General features: G+C 40.4%; 3 protein-coding genes across 6 annotated transcripts in view; 2 read left to right on the top strand and 1 right to left on the bottom strand.

Annotated features, from left to right (window-relative positions):
• LOC126763732 (uncharacterized) overlaps positions 1–15,687 on the top strand; it is a 179,476-nt gene that overhangs the window by 2,117 nt on the left and 161,672 nt on the right. The window lies entirely within an intron of this gene.
• The window catches only part of LOC126763727 (uncharacterized), a 68,662-nt gene that overhangs the window by 43,126 nt on the left and 9,849 nt on the right, over positions 1–15,687 (bottom strand). For all 4 annotated transcript variants that reach the window (XM_050481471.1, XM_050481472.1, XM_050481473.1 and 1 more), the window contains exon 2: positions 7,878–8,014. In XM_050481471.1, coding sequence (XP_050337428.1) covers positions 7,878–8,014 — 137 coding nt within the window. The remainder of the gene's footprint in view (positions 1–7,877; positions 8,015–15,687) is intronic.
• On the top strand, positions 1,957–3,174 carry LOC126763731 (uncharacterized). The gene has a single exon (XM_050481478.1). It carries the CDS (start codon positions 2,021–2,023, stop codon positions 3,044–3,046), a length of 1,026 nt encoding a protein of 341 aa, XP_050337435.1. The 5' UTR covers positions 1,957–2,020; the 3' UTR covers positions 3,047–3,174.

Below are 15,687 nucleotides of genomic sequence, written 5' to 3'. Positions count from 1 at the left end.
TACTATATTATTATACATCGTTGCTTTTCATAAAAGTTTTTTATTTATTGAAAATACTGCAGACTTTGCTTGCACAAAAGCTTGAATCGGACTAGTTGTGATCTGGGCAAATCACCCGCAGGCAGCGGCAATGATACACTGGGACGTAGCCACTTATGCCCGTGTGCTAGAACACATTGCAGTTTGTTGAAAAAGGCAAACAACTCAACGTCAGGTACGAAGGTAGTACTATGGAGTACCTAATAGCTGAGGGGCTTTCGCCGCGCCGAAACAAATAAATTCCCATTTTAGGTGTGAATAATGGCGAGTATGTTGAGTGAGTGCGAAGTGGACGTGTTGCAGCATATCTGCGGCTACGCGTGCAGCACTTGCACAAACAATCGGACATTGAGTGAAATATTCACCCGTTGAAGTGCAGCATTCTGGAAAATATTACATTTCCACACACATTCACACACACACACTTATTCAAAGATAATGCGAACTACATGTATATGTATGCGTGTGCCACTTGGCGTTTGCTGGGAGAGCAGCTCGTTTGTTAGCTCTGCTGGCGTTTGATGTTAACACCCATCTGTCAGTATGTTGCACGTTCGCCATTTGCAACGGAGTGTTATACTTGGTTGATGGCTGGTATCATTGCCGCTTTAAGAGGGTTCTGCAAGTTGTGGTTTTTCACATAAGCACCTCTTTTGTTAGGTGAAATTAAGTGGCTAGTATCTTAAAACTTCTAATTAGACAGAAAAAATTGTTGCAAATATTACCGATTTTCAAAGATATGTTAGTTTAGTCGTCGAAGTTTCGCATGGTTCTTTAAACCATAATTATTTCTTTAGCACCTTTTTTTCAACCACTTAAGTGATACAAAATTATGAACTGCGCCCTGTTTTTTGGGTTATACAGACCACTTTTATACTTTTATGCCAAGACATTTCCTGTCACATTTATCACCATGCGCCAAATCTTGGAAAAGACCCTTGAAGAAAGGGTCTTCGTCGATTTCAAAGCTGCTTTTGACAGCACGAAAAGGAGCTGCCTTTATGCCGCGATGTCTGAATTTGGTATCCCCGCAAAACTAATACGGCTGTGTAAGCTGACGTTGAGCAACACCAAAAGCTCCGTCAGCATCGGGAAGGACCTCTCCGAGCCGTTCGATACCAAACGAGGTTTCAGACAAGGCGACTACTATCGTGCGACTTTTTTCAATCTACTGTTGGAGAAAATAATTCGAGCTGCAGAGCTTAATCGAGCAGGTACAATCTTTTATAAGAGTGTACAGCTGCTGGCGTATACCAAACTCTATAAGCCACTCATTATTGCCATCTTGTTATATGGTGCAGAGGCATGGACGATTACTACATCCGATAAGTCAGTGTTACAAGTTTTCGAGAGAAAGGTTCTGCGGAAGATTTATTGTTGTTTGAGCATTGGCAATGGCGAATACCTCAGTCGATGGAACCATGAGCTGTACGAGGTATACGGAGACATTGACATAGTTCAGCGAATTAAGAGACAGCGGCTACGCTCGTTAGGTCATGTCGTCCGAATGGATGAAAATGCTGCAGCTCTGAAGGTATTCAACGCAGTAACCGTCGGGGGAAGCAGAGGAAAAGGAAGACCTCCACTCCGTTGGAAAGACCAGCTAGTGAAGGGCTTGACTACACTCTGAATCTTCAATTGTAGAAAAACAGCGGGAAGTAAGAAGAATTACGCGCTGTTGTAAACTCGGCTATAACCAGGTAAGCAATGTCTACGCCAATAAAGAAGAAAAAGTCCTCTCGGAGACTGTAAAGAACAAATGCTGCTGGAAAATATCTCCGGAAAGCACTTGGTTTCATAAAACATAAAAGTCAAGAATCATGCTTTAGATGACAATTTATACTTTCATTTAAAAAAAATAAGTTTAACATTTTGTTTTTTTTTTGAAATTTTCAATATTTTTTTCTTTGTAGACACACAACACTATTAATCAATCATTCGCGAATTTATCATAGGAATCATAAAGGTTTGGTTCGCATAAATGGATAAAACTGCAGAGTTAGTGTTGTCTTTGGAAGACTTGCTTCAGATCGCCTTGGGAACCGAATCAATAACTGGAGTTAACACAATTGTGTTGCATAGTTTGCTCGACTTGGTGCTGCAAAAATTAGGCTGTGAAAACGAAAAGATCTCGATTAGTGGTCACGACGCAATGGTAATTGAAAAGCTCCTGCAAGAGTCCTCCATTTCACCGCTTGCGTTTGAAAGTAACCAAATGAAGACGATAACGCAATTTGATTGCTTGGGTCAACTAGAAATTACGGTTAAGGATTTGGAAGAACAAATAGACAAACACTTAGAGGAAGTACAGCACGATAAGTTGGTAAAAGGCTCTAATAATTCAATTTCAATTTCAACGATATTCAGCCGGGAACACATTTGTTCCACATGTGATCCAGATATGAAAGACATGTGCAACTTTATTGCTGACACCAAATTCAAGCATATAATTTTGGAACACACTATTCTGCCTGTATACAAGCACTTGCAAGCCATGTCCCAAAAATTGGAAGATTTCGAAATCGAATTCCTGAAATGGTTGGAGTTCATGGAACAACATTTGAAAACTATAAGTCAAAAAGACACAGTTATGATGCGTATTCTACAAATGGATGAAGAGTTGACAATGTTTCGCAATGAGTTTATGGATGCTATGGATGATTTGCAGGATATATTGGATACTAAGGTAGACCGTTGTGACGTAGTGGCATTACAAAATGTTTTTGAACAACGAGTCGAGGTTATCAAAAAAACGATGCGCGAATATATCGCTACGGCTCTGAAAGCTAACACTACGGTTTTTGCATTAGAGTCACATACAGCAGACGGAAAGGTGTTTGAAACTAGTCCGAGTAAAACCGCCATAGATCCGATATGTGATTGCCAAGTATATGTTCAACCAAATATGGGGCTGCAAAAAGCTTCTGAGCAGCAGACTGACCTGGACTCCAAGAAACCCAAACTTAACTTTACAATCAAAAGAAGCTATTCAAGTCTTAGCCCTTAATCAGTGAGATTGAGTGAGAACAAACACGCAATTGAAAGAGATTAATAAACCTTTAATTTTATAATCTTGGTATAAATGGTTTTAAAATTTTCTCGTTTACGTGTACAAAACTAACTTTAGTAATAAAAAACTCGCATATTAGAAAAATTGTATAATTATATGATTTTATATGTAGTGAAAACCTTTCTATTTGTAATAGTGGAAACTTCCCCACTTTTGTGACTGCTAGCTGTGCGTAAACTTTCGACATTAGGTTAGCCCCTAGAGAACTCCCTTGATCTTCTTTACTGGCGTAGAAACCGCTCACGCGATTATAGCCGAGTTAACAACAGTACGCCAGTCGTTTCTTCTTTTCGCAAGGTGGCGCCAATTGAAGATTCCAAGCAAAGGTCCTTCTTCACCTGGTCCTTCCAACAGAGTGGATGTCTTCCTCTTCCTCTGCTTCCCCAGAGCTGGAGCGTGTTCGTCCCTTCGGACGACATGACCTAGCTAGCGTAGCCGCTGCCTTTTAATTCGCTGAACTATGTCAATGTCGTCGTATATCTCATACAGCTCATCGTTCCATCGAATGCGATATTCGCCATGGTCAACGCGCAAAGTACTACAAATCTTCAGCAGAACCTTTTTCTCGAAAACTCGTAACGTCGACTCATCAGATGTTGTCATCGTCCATGCCTTCGCACCATATAGCAGGACGGGAATAACGAGTGATTTATTGAGTTTTGTTTTCGCTCATCGAGAGAGGACTTTACTTCTCAATTGTCTACTTAGTCGGAAATAGCACCTTTTGGTATGAGATATCCTCCGTTTGATTTCTAGGCTGACGGTGTTGTTGGTGTTTATGCTGGTTCCTAAATAGACGAAATTATCTACAACTTCGAAGTTATGAATGTCAACAGTAAAGTGGGTGCCCAGTCGCGAGTGCGACGACTGTTTGTTTGATGACAGGATATATTTCGTCTTGCCCTCGTTCACCACCAGACCCATTTGCTTCGCTGCCTTATCCATTCTGGAGAAAGCAGAACTAACGGCGCGGTTGTTAAGGCCAATGATGTCAATATCTGTGTGTCGATTCTCTTTTCACGGGTCTTTTCCAAGATTTGGTGCATGGTGAATATCTGGTCGGTTGTTGATTTGCCAAGTCTAAAGCGACACTGATAAGGTTCAATCAGTTTGTTGACGTTGGGCTTTAATCTTTCACACAATACGCTCGATAGAACCTTATACGCGATGTTGAGGAGGCTTATCCCACGGTAGTTGGCGCAGATTGTGGGGTCTCCTTTTTTGTGGATTGGGCAGAGCACATGTAAATTCTAATCGTCGGGCATGCTTTCGTCCGACCATATTTTTCAAAGAAGCTGATGCATGCTCCTTATCAGTTTTTCGCCGCCGTGTTTGAATAGCTCGACCGGCAATCCATCGGCTCCCACCGCTTTGTTGTTCTTCAGACGGGTGATTGTTATTCGAACTTCTTCATGGTCGGGCAATGGAACGTCTCCTCCATTGTCATCGATTGGGGAATCGGGTTCGCCTTCTCCTGGCATTATGCCATACAACAGGCTGGAGAAGTGTTCCCTCCGTAATTGTAGTATGCTCTGGGCATCGGTTACTAGGCCACCTCCTTGAGTTCTACAAGAGTATGTTCCGGTCTTGAAACCTTCTGTTAGTCGCCGCATTTTTTGGTAGAATTTTCGAGCATTACTCCTGTCGGCCAGCTTATCAAGCTCGTCATACACGCTCATTTTGACCTCTATTTTTTTCTGTCTTCTAATGCGTCTCGCTCTCGCCGTCTTCAATCCTCGGTATCTATCCCATCCCGCATGTGTTGTGGTCGATCTTAACGTTGCGAGGTAGGCAGTCTGTTTTCTCAGCGCTGTGACAGGGCACTTCTCGTCGTACCAGCTGTTCTTTTGAATTTCCCGAAAACCAATGGTTTCGTTTGCAACTGTACGTAAGGAGTTTGAAATGCCGTCCCATAGTTCCCTTATATCGAATGACGAGTGCTCTCAGATAGCAGGAGTGCAAGCCGAGTAGAAAATCGTTCGGCTGTCTGTTGTTATTGCAGCTTCTCGATGTTGAACCATCTTCGTGTTTGTTGACGTGCATTTTTTGCTGCACGGAGACGGGTGCGAATCTTGGCTGCAACAAAATAGTGGTCCGAGTTGATGTTAGGGCTTCGACGGCGTGCGCACGTCTAGAACACTGGAGACGTGTCTTCCGTTTATCGCAACATGATCGATCTGGTTGGTGGCTTTTCGATCCAGAGACAGCCAGGTCTCCCTTGATCTTAGAATCAAGATTTCTAGACTACTATTCTTTTCCTGATTACAGATACATTTGTTTAAGCTTAAACGCTTTGCGCCCAGTGTGCATAACGTAAAGAAACTTCAGAAATACCAACTGTACTGCAGGAAGCTTTGATCAGCTCTTCCAACCGCGTTCGACTTAGACGCGTATCTACGGGTGAGCTTGATGAGTGCTCGTCAAAGTTTTCAGCTCTGTGTGTAGGACTGTTCTTGAAAGCTCCTGACCTTTGAAAACTCAGGGAAGCAGAGATAAAACACTTCTTCGTGCATCAGACACTTCAACAAATCCTGTAGAAGTGGTTTTAGTAACGATTGGGCTCTGTATAAATCAGGACTGTCTGTATGTAAATCTGAGTTAAAAAAAATCCAAGAGTACCTCACCAAAAGCCTTCTACCGAAGTGTATAGGCCTGTCATGAGTCCTCAAAGTTTAGGCGCATTCTAGCAAAAACCCTACTCAACCGGGGTATCTGCGAAATGATGATAGCAGTTGGACCGTGAGTCACACCGCAGGGGTACTTTCCCCACCACTTTGGATCTTGTTAGTTAACCACCTACTTATGGAACTTGGAGAACGAGGTTGTTGGGTTACAGCCTATAGCTATAGAAGAGACACAGTGAGCGCTTTTACGGATGCGAAGCTAGGAAAGAAGTTTGGTGAGGGAGTTTTTAGTAAGGAGCCGCTAATTTTAGCTTTAGGGTACCGGAGCACTGTAGTATCACTCAGGCTGAAGTCACTGCTATTAAGGTGTCGATAGGCGTACTGCAACAAAGTGTAGTTTCTTTTAGAGAGGTGAGTATTCCAGCTCAGCGGCGCTGGGCTGGCTAAATGTGCGCTCAAAGCTAGTTAAGGGGTATCTGTCCTCACCAGAAAAACCTTCATAAAACCTGTTAGAATACCTGGTTATAGCGGCTACTGCAAAGCTTAGGAGCTAGCCAGAGTGGGCACCCTTGCTCTGTGCTCATTGGAATGGGGCCGAGTTGAATCTTCATGGGCAACTTGCATTCTAGTACTGCCTCAATGGACCTCGCGTGTGCTTGGCAGGCGCTGGTCGATGGCCCGTCCTGTGCGACTGCAATAAACTTTTAGCTTAGCAGTAGAGTAGATCGCAGGAGATCTTCTGACCTGCTTGCCTTTAACAATAAGCATTCATGGCTAAAAATCTTGATGGATGTAAGTTGTCAAAGCTGTTTAGATGAGGGTGAGGTGACAACTTCCAAACATTTTCTGCTTCATTGAACAGCCTTTGCAGAAAACATAGCAGAACCTGATGTTAGCCATCCCAAAAACTTTTATGATAGGCTTGAAGCGCTTTGTCGATATGTAAAGGTCTTATGACCTATGATATAGGAGTAAGCCGGCGCTCTAAGATATTCTACTGAGGTGTCTGATAGGATCGACCTCTTAAACTAACCTAACCTTATTGAAGGTTTGGGTAAAAGCACACACCTTTCTTTTCAAATTTTGTTCCACATGAGTTAAATGAAGAACAAAAACGAGTTCTTAATGATAAAAAACGGATTTCTCTAAACAACCATCTTCAGCATTTGTCTGATTTCGCACCATGTGCCGATTTTCTATTTGAAACCCTGAAAACGAACATAAAGGAAGTATTTCATGAGGATATCCTGTTATTCAAGTAGCCATAACCAAGGTGCAAAAGAACATTCCTATTTATAATATAGCAAATTTATGAATAAAAGAAGATAATATAATGTGGATGTGGGTGTAAACACGATTATGTAATCTAGTATCAAATTCCTCTATCAAAACAAGTAAATCCATGAGAAATATAAAACAATTTTATTGCACTTGAATTTATTTACCAAATATTTTGCCATAAATTATTGGATTCCTTCCTTCCTGTGCCTCCACACACACACACATACATCCGTATGAATAAATAAAATACATTTAATCGCTCGCAAAAATTCCTTCTTTGTTGTGGTCTCCCCAAAGTTTTTTGCGCCATAATTTTCATAAAATGATTTGCATAATTTTATCTCAAAGGTAATGCCTCAACTTTTGGCATGCAAAAATTTGTGCGAATAAATGCGGGAGCTTGTATGCGTTCAAATTGTTTGCAGCACACTTTTCTGCCAAAATTTGTGAAACATGCAAATTTTCGTGGAACATCATAAAACACTCATATGTATGTACACCCCAGTTCAACCCTGCCCTCTCACTCATGATTCGCGCATTTCAGCGGTTGTTTGGCGCCAGAGCGATTTGCTTGGGCAAAAGCATGCAAAATACGAAGGATAAAAATGACAACGAAAGCAGCAAGCTTCCGCTTGGTTTGAAAATCTTAAATTTTTTAAAGCTGGCTGAAATTTTTAAAGTAATATAACGGAGAGCATAACAGCACAGCTACTTTTCTACGATGTGTTTTTTGTTGTCGATGATGGGATTCTCAGTAAATATTATAAAGAGATTTGTATTATTGGCTTCAAGTATATTCTTTTACTTAACAACTACCCACTAAACAATAGAATTTACCACTAAACTAGTTGTTTTATACAGACCTGAACCACGTCGCCATGTTGACCACCAGCGGCAGTAAAAGTCAGTACACACACGTACGGCAGCCGGTCCTGTTTGGGTCGGTACAGCTCCAGAGAGTAGGTTAGGCCGATATCTCCATAGTACGTACGATTGCAGCCTGCAATAAGTAACGGATTAGTAAGTGGAATGAAAGGTGAAGGATGTTGTTATTAAACATATGATTTTCAAAAAGAAATGAAACGCATAAAAATTAATGTTATGGTCAGGAACTTTGCTTTATTGAAAAGATAAGGGTTTGCCAGTATGTTTCAATAATTATTTCGAATAAGTTATAGTCGAGAAATTCAATTTTCGACCACTTTTTTGCAGTATTATAGGTTGTCAGTCAGAAATAAGGCGCCGAATATTTTCTTTCAAGACGTCAAGCGACTCTACATAACTCTAAAAAAATAGATCAGCGGGGTTAAATCACTGTCACGATCTTGGAAGGTTTAGATAGTAAAGATTGAGGTTTTGCACTGCGACCTGTGGTCTTTTGTGCCCTCGGCTATATCACATATGGTCACCAGAGTCCAGCATCCTGAACAATTCCAGGAGACTTCTGGGCGCGACTGAGGTTTTATGATCTGTGTCTATGTAGATAGAACCTAGTGCTTTTAACCTGCTTCTGCAAATTGCTGGGCAGTCCAGAATCAGGTGTTCTAGGGTTTCCTGTTCCATATCGCAGAACCGGCATCGACAGATCCTCGACACGAGATAATGCGCTCACCCATAGTTTACTTCAATGAATTGATTTCTTTGTTGGTTGTATAGCATGTAGCGTTGTCTTGTAGGAACCAAAGCTCGTCCATGTTAACATGCTTCAGTTTAGGCACGAAAAAGCAATTAATCATGGATCTATAGCATTCCTCATTGACTGTAACACTACTACTGACTTCATTTTTGAAGAAATATGCACCAATGATAATCTCTGCTCATAGAGCACACCAAACCAAATCGAGACTTCTTGAGCAAATAACGGCATCTCAACAATATTCTCATCATTCCGAATTCGACAATTCTGTTTATTAATCTACCCGTTCAACCAAAAGTGACTTTCATCGCTGAGCAAAATTTTTATTTTATATAAAAATGGGATCGGTGACCATCTTGTTTTAGGCCCATTCACCAAACGTGTGACACGCTTGATTGATCAATTCTTGCACCAGCTGGACTTGTAAGCCTGATAACCAAGATTCTAAGGCAAAATCTTCCATAAAGTGGATGGGAACAGCTCTAAAAATAGCGCGATAGCACTGTATGTCTTCTCTGTAGATGCGCATTATTCACTAGAGTAAACATGGTGCGAAACTGAACAATATCTTGAAAGTCCGGATCAATTATGGCTTGGATTCTCTCTTCTATGATTCTATATATTAAAACTACTTGTCTTCTCTTGAAATATTCTGCTGAGAGGTAAAGCGGACTTAAGATTGCTAAAATTCAATGAAAAACTTGTAGTAGAAAGATGACATCTGCCTTTTATCTGAAAACTTCCATTCCTACAAAAGGAGCATATATCACTTGATGGCTGTGCTATACGAAAATTAGAATCAACACCATACACTTCCCGCATTCTTGTTATCGCTTGCTGTTCTCATTGTGACTAAAGTTGTTGACATTCATTAGATGCTTCGCTGCTTTGTCATCTGCATCCGCAAAGCTAGCAATAATCCTCGGTTCGTGCGGTACCACTCCCGTCATTTTGTCTCGGCGGCGTGGAAGCTACGAAATGGAGTGAAAGACTATGCACTGGAGATGACTTGGTCTGCAACCTGCAGTTATGGCCGCATTTATTATAAGGACTGCGACTACACAGCAGCCACAGCCGCAACAGTCTGTGCCATTAATGCGGTTTTATGCGATTGTTCACTTCTGCTGCATTGTCTTACTTTAGTTAGTTCGGTGGTGCTGGTGGCTTCTGGTGTCTGTCATAATTTGCCGAATTACGAATGTTATTGTTGCTGCGCTTTTTGAATTTGCAGTACTTCTCTTTTATTAGCGTCTAAATTAAGGCCATCAACGCCGCCGAGCAAGTCGTGGGTTGAAGTGCTTGCCACGAAGCAATGAGCGTCAAAACCAAGAAATTGTTTTGGAGTAGCTTTCTCTCAGCGGACCTAATGAAGCAACATGAATTTTGAAATTAAATTCTTTACGAAACTTTTGCACACTGAAAATGCAAGGCATAACTTTTACAACCTTGAAACTGGCAGATTTTTAGTTAATTGAAGAAATTTTGTATAACTATACAGAACCCTGTTGTGCAAAAATTAAAAATACGCGATATAAGTACATACATATGTGGTCTGAAGCACTTAAACTATAATGACATTTTTATTTTTCTGTTAAGTATTGATACGGTATCATAAGAATGGAGGTTATGTAATACTGTGGGCAAAACACAGTGAGACTTTTTAATTTAAATGTTACGTAAAAACCCATTCTTCGAAATATTGTTTTTCTAGAATGAATGTCAGTGCCATCTGTGCTAGTATATGCTTGCCTTTCTGAATTACATAAAGTGCATTCGGCGATTTTTAAGATCAGTGAAATTATTCAGCAAAGAAGATCTATTAAATTTTGTGTCCTTAATCAAATTTCTGTTGCTGAAACGATTAGAATGTTTGAAAAGGTCTACATTGATAATAGTTTGTTGCGCGCAAGTGCTTTGATTGGCACAAATATTTTGCAAAGGGCCATAGACATGAAGTGATGATAAACAAGTCAATAAAATACAAATAATTGGTGCTGGAGAATCGACGATTAACAGTTAGAGATTTTACTGGCATCGTTGGAATATCGGAAGGAGCAGTGAAAATCATTTTGAAAGATCATTTGAGCCCAAAAAACGGGAAAGTATGATTGGTTCCAAAATTATCAAATTTTTTGGAAAAACATCGTCGCGTTAACGTTGAACAATGCTTTCCGACTACAAGGATGTCATGAACGTAATATTATTGGCAATGAGTCTTGGATCTATGCTTACGTTCCGGAAATAGACGATCAAACGGCCAAATAGCGTGGCAATGATGAGCTGAAACCGAAAAAACCAAGTCAGTGCAGGTCAAAAATTAAGGTTATGTTGACAGTTTCTTCAATTTTCGAGGTATGCTGCACTTCCAATTCCTTCCCTTATGCGTCGTTTACGCGAAGCTATTTGTAAAAAAAGGCCGGAATTATGGGCAGACAACGCATGATTTTTGCGCCACGATAATGCTCGGTCGAATACTGCATTCATCCTTCGTGAGACCACCGTATTCGCCTGATTTAGCCCCTTGTGACTTCTGGCTATTCAGCAAACTCAAACGACCGCTCCAGAGAAACCGTTTGGAGTCAACTGAAGACATTAGACGTGAATCGCTACGCGTATTGAAGGTTATTCCGGAAATTGACTTTAACAAAAGCTCCGAGTTTTGGAAAAACCAATATCCGATCCAACTTGCAGTCATGGGAGGGACTTGCCATGAATCGAATCTAAAGTGTGAAAATATATAACTGAAAAGTTAAATGCTTTGCGCTTATGTCTTAAAATGGGCATCTTATAATTTCTATCGATTTTCTCTGTAAAGAGAAATAAACAGGAATGCCGAGAAAACTGGTAGGTGTAGCACAATGTTTCGCTCAGAACAAATTTAGAACAGACTTGATAACAGCTGTCGGATCATTGGTTTGTGACTTTCATCATTTTTAATGAATCAACTTTTGCTATTGTGGAAAAATGGATAAAAAGGTATTTCGCGTGTTGATAAAAATTTCGAGTTCCCAGATAATGTGCCAGGAAAATAAACCATCGAGGATTGGTATGCTTTAGACGTGGTGAAATGAGCACCGAAGAAGCTAAATGTGGTGGACGTCCGAAAGAGGTTATTACTGACGAAAACATCAAAAAGATCCACAAAATAATTTTGAATTACCGTTAAGTGAAGTTGTTCGAGGTATACGGATATGAAAAACGCAGTGCAAAGTGGGTAACGGGAAAGCTCACATTTGACCAAAAGGAACGACGAGTTGAAGATTCGGAGCAGTGCTTTGAGATGCTCAAGTGTGATAAACCCAAGTTTCTGCGCCGATTTGTGACAGCGGTTGAAACATGGATTTGAATCGTTTTTGTCAGGTGAAAGTCGGATGTCTTTTCCATATACCTTGAGAAAATGAATCGACTATCTTCATCGACTACCTCGAACATGCATTATTTAATCAATTGGACATCGCGTCCAAAACCAGGGTAAAGGGTTCTCAGTCCATGTAGTAATGCAAGGTTTAGCAAATAAACTGGGCTGTGAATTTACTTTAGGGTATCAGAAGATAAAATTGTGCACGGGGACATCCGCGGCTTGTGATAGAATATGATTAGCCGAAAAATTATGGAATTTTTAAAATTGCAGTATTTTTTTAATCACTAATCACTTTATCGACATTTTTGTTTTGACAACAAGACAGTGCCACTTCCCACACATCGCAGGAGTCAAGGGATTTATTAAGAGAACACTTCGGTGAGCAGATAATTTCATGTTTTGCGGTGGTCGATTGGCCACCAAGATCGTGTGATATCACGACTTTTTTCTGTGGGGTTATGTAAAGTCTAAAAACTATGCCTATAATCCCGCTTCGATTCAAGACTTGGAACAAAGCATCACACGTGTTATTCGCCAGTTACCAATCGAAAGCTCGAACGATCCATCGAAAATTGGACTCAACGGATTGACCATCTGGAACGTAGCCGTGGCCAACATTTGAAAGAGACAATCTTCAAAACATAAATACCAAAGAATGTTAATTCGAATGATAATAAACATTCCCCATGAAATTTGAAGTTTAAGTGTTTTTTTTAAGGGAATGGAACCTTGAAATGGATCACTTTTTATATAAAATTGTTTTAGTTATGTCCATTTCTCCGTTTGTCTGTATAGACGTGAACTAATCTCCTAGCTTTTAGAATATCGTATGAAAAAATGTTTCTTTTGCCAAAAATCTGCTCATTTGTTGGAACTGTCGATAATCGGATGGCATATACATAGCTGTCATAGAAACCAACTGATTAAACTCAAGTTCTTGTAAGGAAACCTTTTTTATTTGACAAGCCACGAAATTCGGCAGTAGTTAATGCCTAAAGCAGCGCTATAATCTACAGAGATACTATTCAGATCGGACAACTGTAGCATATAGCTGCCATACAAACTGAACGATCAAAATAATGTTCTTGCATGGAAACTTCGTTATTTTTGAAGGATATTATAGCTTCGGTGTAGCTGAATTAATCTTTTTTGCTTGCTTTTTTTTATTCATGAAGTAGCGCTATCTCTGAAATCTTTAACATTTGTTTCCTTGACATTTGTCTAGCAGCATATCACATTCAGGCACAGCTGTCAAGGATCTCTTAGTTCGAGTGACATACGCCTGCAGAAACGAAAATAAACATTTGACATAAATATAAAATAAACAATTAAAGATTTAATCAGTTTCGTATTTGTAAACTTGTTGTTGCTGTTTAATTTGAGGCAAACAACGGTACACAACTTAACTTGTGATTATTTGTGAACACTTGTGGGCAAAGCAAACAACAACATATGTATGCCACATATGTGTGTATAAATGTGCGCCAACCAAACAGAAAATATTAAAAACAAATGCAGATAAATTAAAAAGATATGTGTGCACACACACATACACACATATGTACATACAAATAGGCAGCTCACAAATCCGACAAACTGCGAACAGAAACAAGAACAAAAGCAGCGAATTTATTTAAACATTTAACAGCTGTGCACGGGCTTTGCGGCGTTAGCGGCACGGGGAGTGGAGCGGATGGCTCAGCGCTAACCGCTCAACCAACCAGCCAAGCAGGCAGTCAGGCGGAATTCAACAACAGGCAGCCAAGTGCGAAAATAAATGAGCAAACAAAGTGTACATGACAAACAAAATGCATGTAAATTTAAATTATTTTCACTTATACAACACTAACACAACAACAACAACAACGACCGAAACATCACTAACACACACAAACATAAAAGCGGCAGCAAAATAAATAAATGGCAGCAGCAGCAACAACAACAACAATGGTTTGTTGAATAAGTATTTAGCAGCGAACGATGGACCAAAAGTATGCCGAGGCATTGTGGCAGGTGACTAAAACGTTGCCACATGTCGCATTACAGCACAGCAACACATGCATACATATGTATGTATGTATCCACGTGCAACAAAAGGACATATGTATGTACACACATTAATGCGTATATGTGTGCAAACACATACTTTGACAAATATATGAAATTATGTCTATTGTTCGCCAGTTGGTGTTGCAGTGAGTGTGCCGGGCAGGTGTGGCATTGTTGCCGAAGGGCGCATTTTATTCGCACCAAGCGCAGGAAGTGTGGCGGCGGGTGGCAGGAGCGAAGTTCCAACCCAGCGTGTTTAGTAGTGGCTGTTGCGGTGAAGTGTTGTTGTGCGGTGAGTTCAGGTGTCTGGTGCTTAGCGGTAATGCCGCTTCGCTTCCCGTGCCGCACACACACACACCATTTATTATGTTGGAAGGCAGTTAAAAACAAACAATAATTAATTTTTATTAAAACTCAAGCTTCGTTTAGTTGTGGCAGGCATTACAGCTAGAAATTACGAACATTTTTCCTAATTTCCATAGCGCAGATTGCCGGACGTGTGTAAATACTTCGGAGGATTACGCTATTAGTTTGCTTTACTAAAAGTATATACATATGTACATACATATGTATGTATGTATTTTGGTTTAGATTGTGATTTTTCAGGCTTAGTTGGTACGGGTATATACGTAACGAAGAGGCAGATTTATGTAATTATAATCAAAAAACCATAATACCCTTCACAAACACAATAGATTCCATACCTGGAACTTGATTTTGATCGGTCAGTTTGTACGGCAACTATATGTATGCTATAGTGATCTGATCTGATCAATTTCTGAATGTACTGTTCTTCCTTACAGCGGAGTTTACAATAGCGCGCCAGTCGTTTTTGCATTTCGCTGTTTGGTGCCAATTGGAAATGCTAAGTGTAGCCAGGTCCTTCTCTGCCTTGTCTTTGGAACATAGTGGAGATCTTCCTCTGCTTTCCCCGGCGGGTACTGTGTCAGCCAATGTCGTCGTACAAGTATATCTCGTTGAGCTTATCGTTCCATCAACTGCGGTATTCGCCGTTGCCAATACCCAAAGGACTATAAATCCTCCGCAGAAGGTTTCTCTCGAAAACTCGTAAAGCCGAATCATCAGATGTTGTCATCGTCCATGCCTCTGCATCATATAGTAGGATGGGAATGATAAGTGACTTGTATATTTTTGTCTTTATTCTTCGCGAGAGGACTTTACTTCTCAATTGCATACTCAGTCCGCGGTAGCACCTGCTGGCAAGAGGTATTCTGTGCTGGATTTCGAAGCTAGCTTGTTGTTTTTGTTAATGCTGATTGTTTTTTTGATGACTGGAGATATTTCGTTTTACTCTCGTTTACTACCAGACCTATTTGTTTCGCTTCTTTGCTTAACCTACTAACTAACTAACGATGTCATCGGCGTACGCCAGAAGTTGTACACTCTTGTAGAGGATTGTTTTATTTGAAATCTACTTTGGTATCGATCGGCTCGGAGAGGTCCTTCCCGATCCTGACGGACCTTTAGACATACCGGAAATAAAGGCAGTTGCTTTTCGTGCTGTCAAAAGAGGCTTTAAAATTGACGAAGAGGCGGTGTTTGTCGATCTTCTTTTCAAGGGTCTTTTCCAAAGTTTGGCGTTTTTCCAGGTCTGAAGTCTCACTGA

This window comes from Bactrocera neohumeralis, chromosome 6 (genome assembly GCF_024586455.1).
Source record: "Bactrocera neohumeralis isolate Rockhampton chromosome 6, APGP_CSIRO_Bneo_wtdbg2-racon-allhic-juicebox.fasta_v2, whole genome shotgun sequence".
NCBI classification, from domain to species: domain Eukaryota; kingdom Metazoa; phylum Arthropoda; class Insecta; order Diptera; family Tephritidae; genus Bactrocera; species Bactrocera neohumeralis.
The sequence above is the reverse complement of the archived record's forward strand: the minus strand, read 5'-3'. Positions and strand labels throughout refer to the sequence as shown.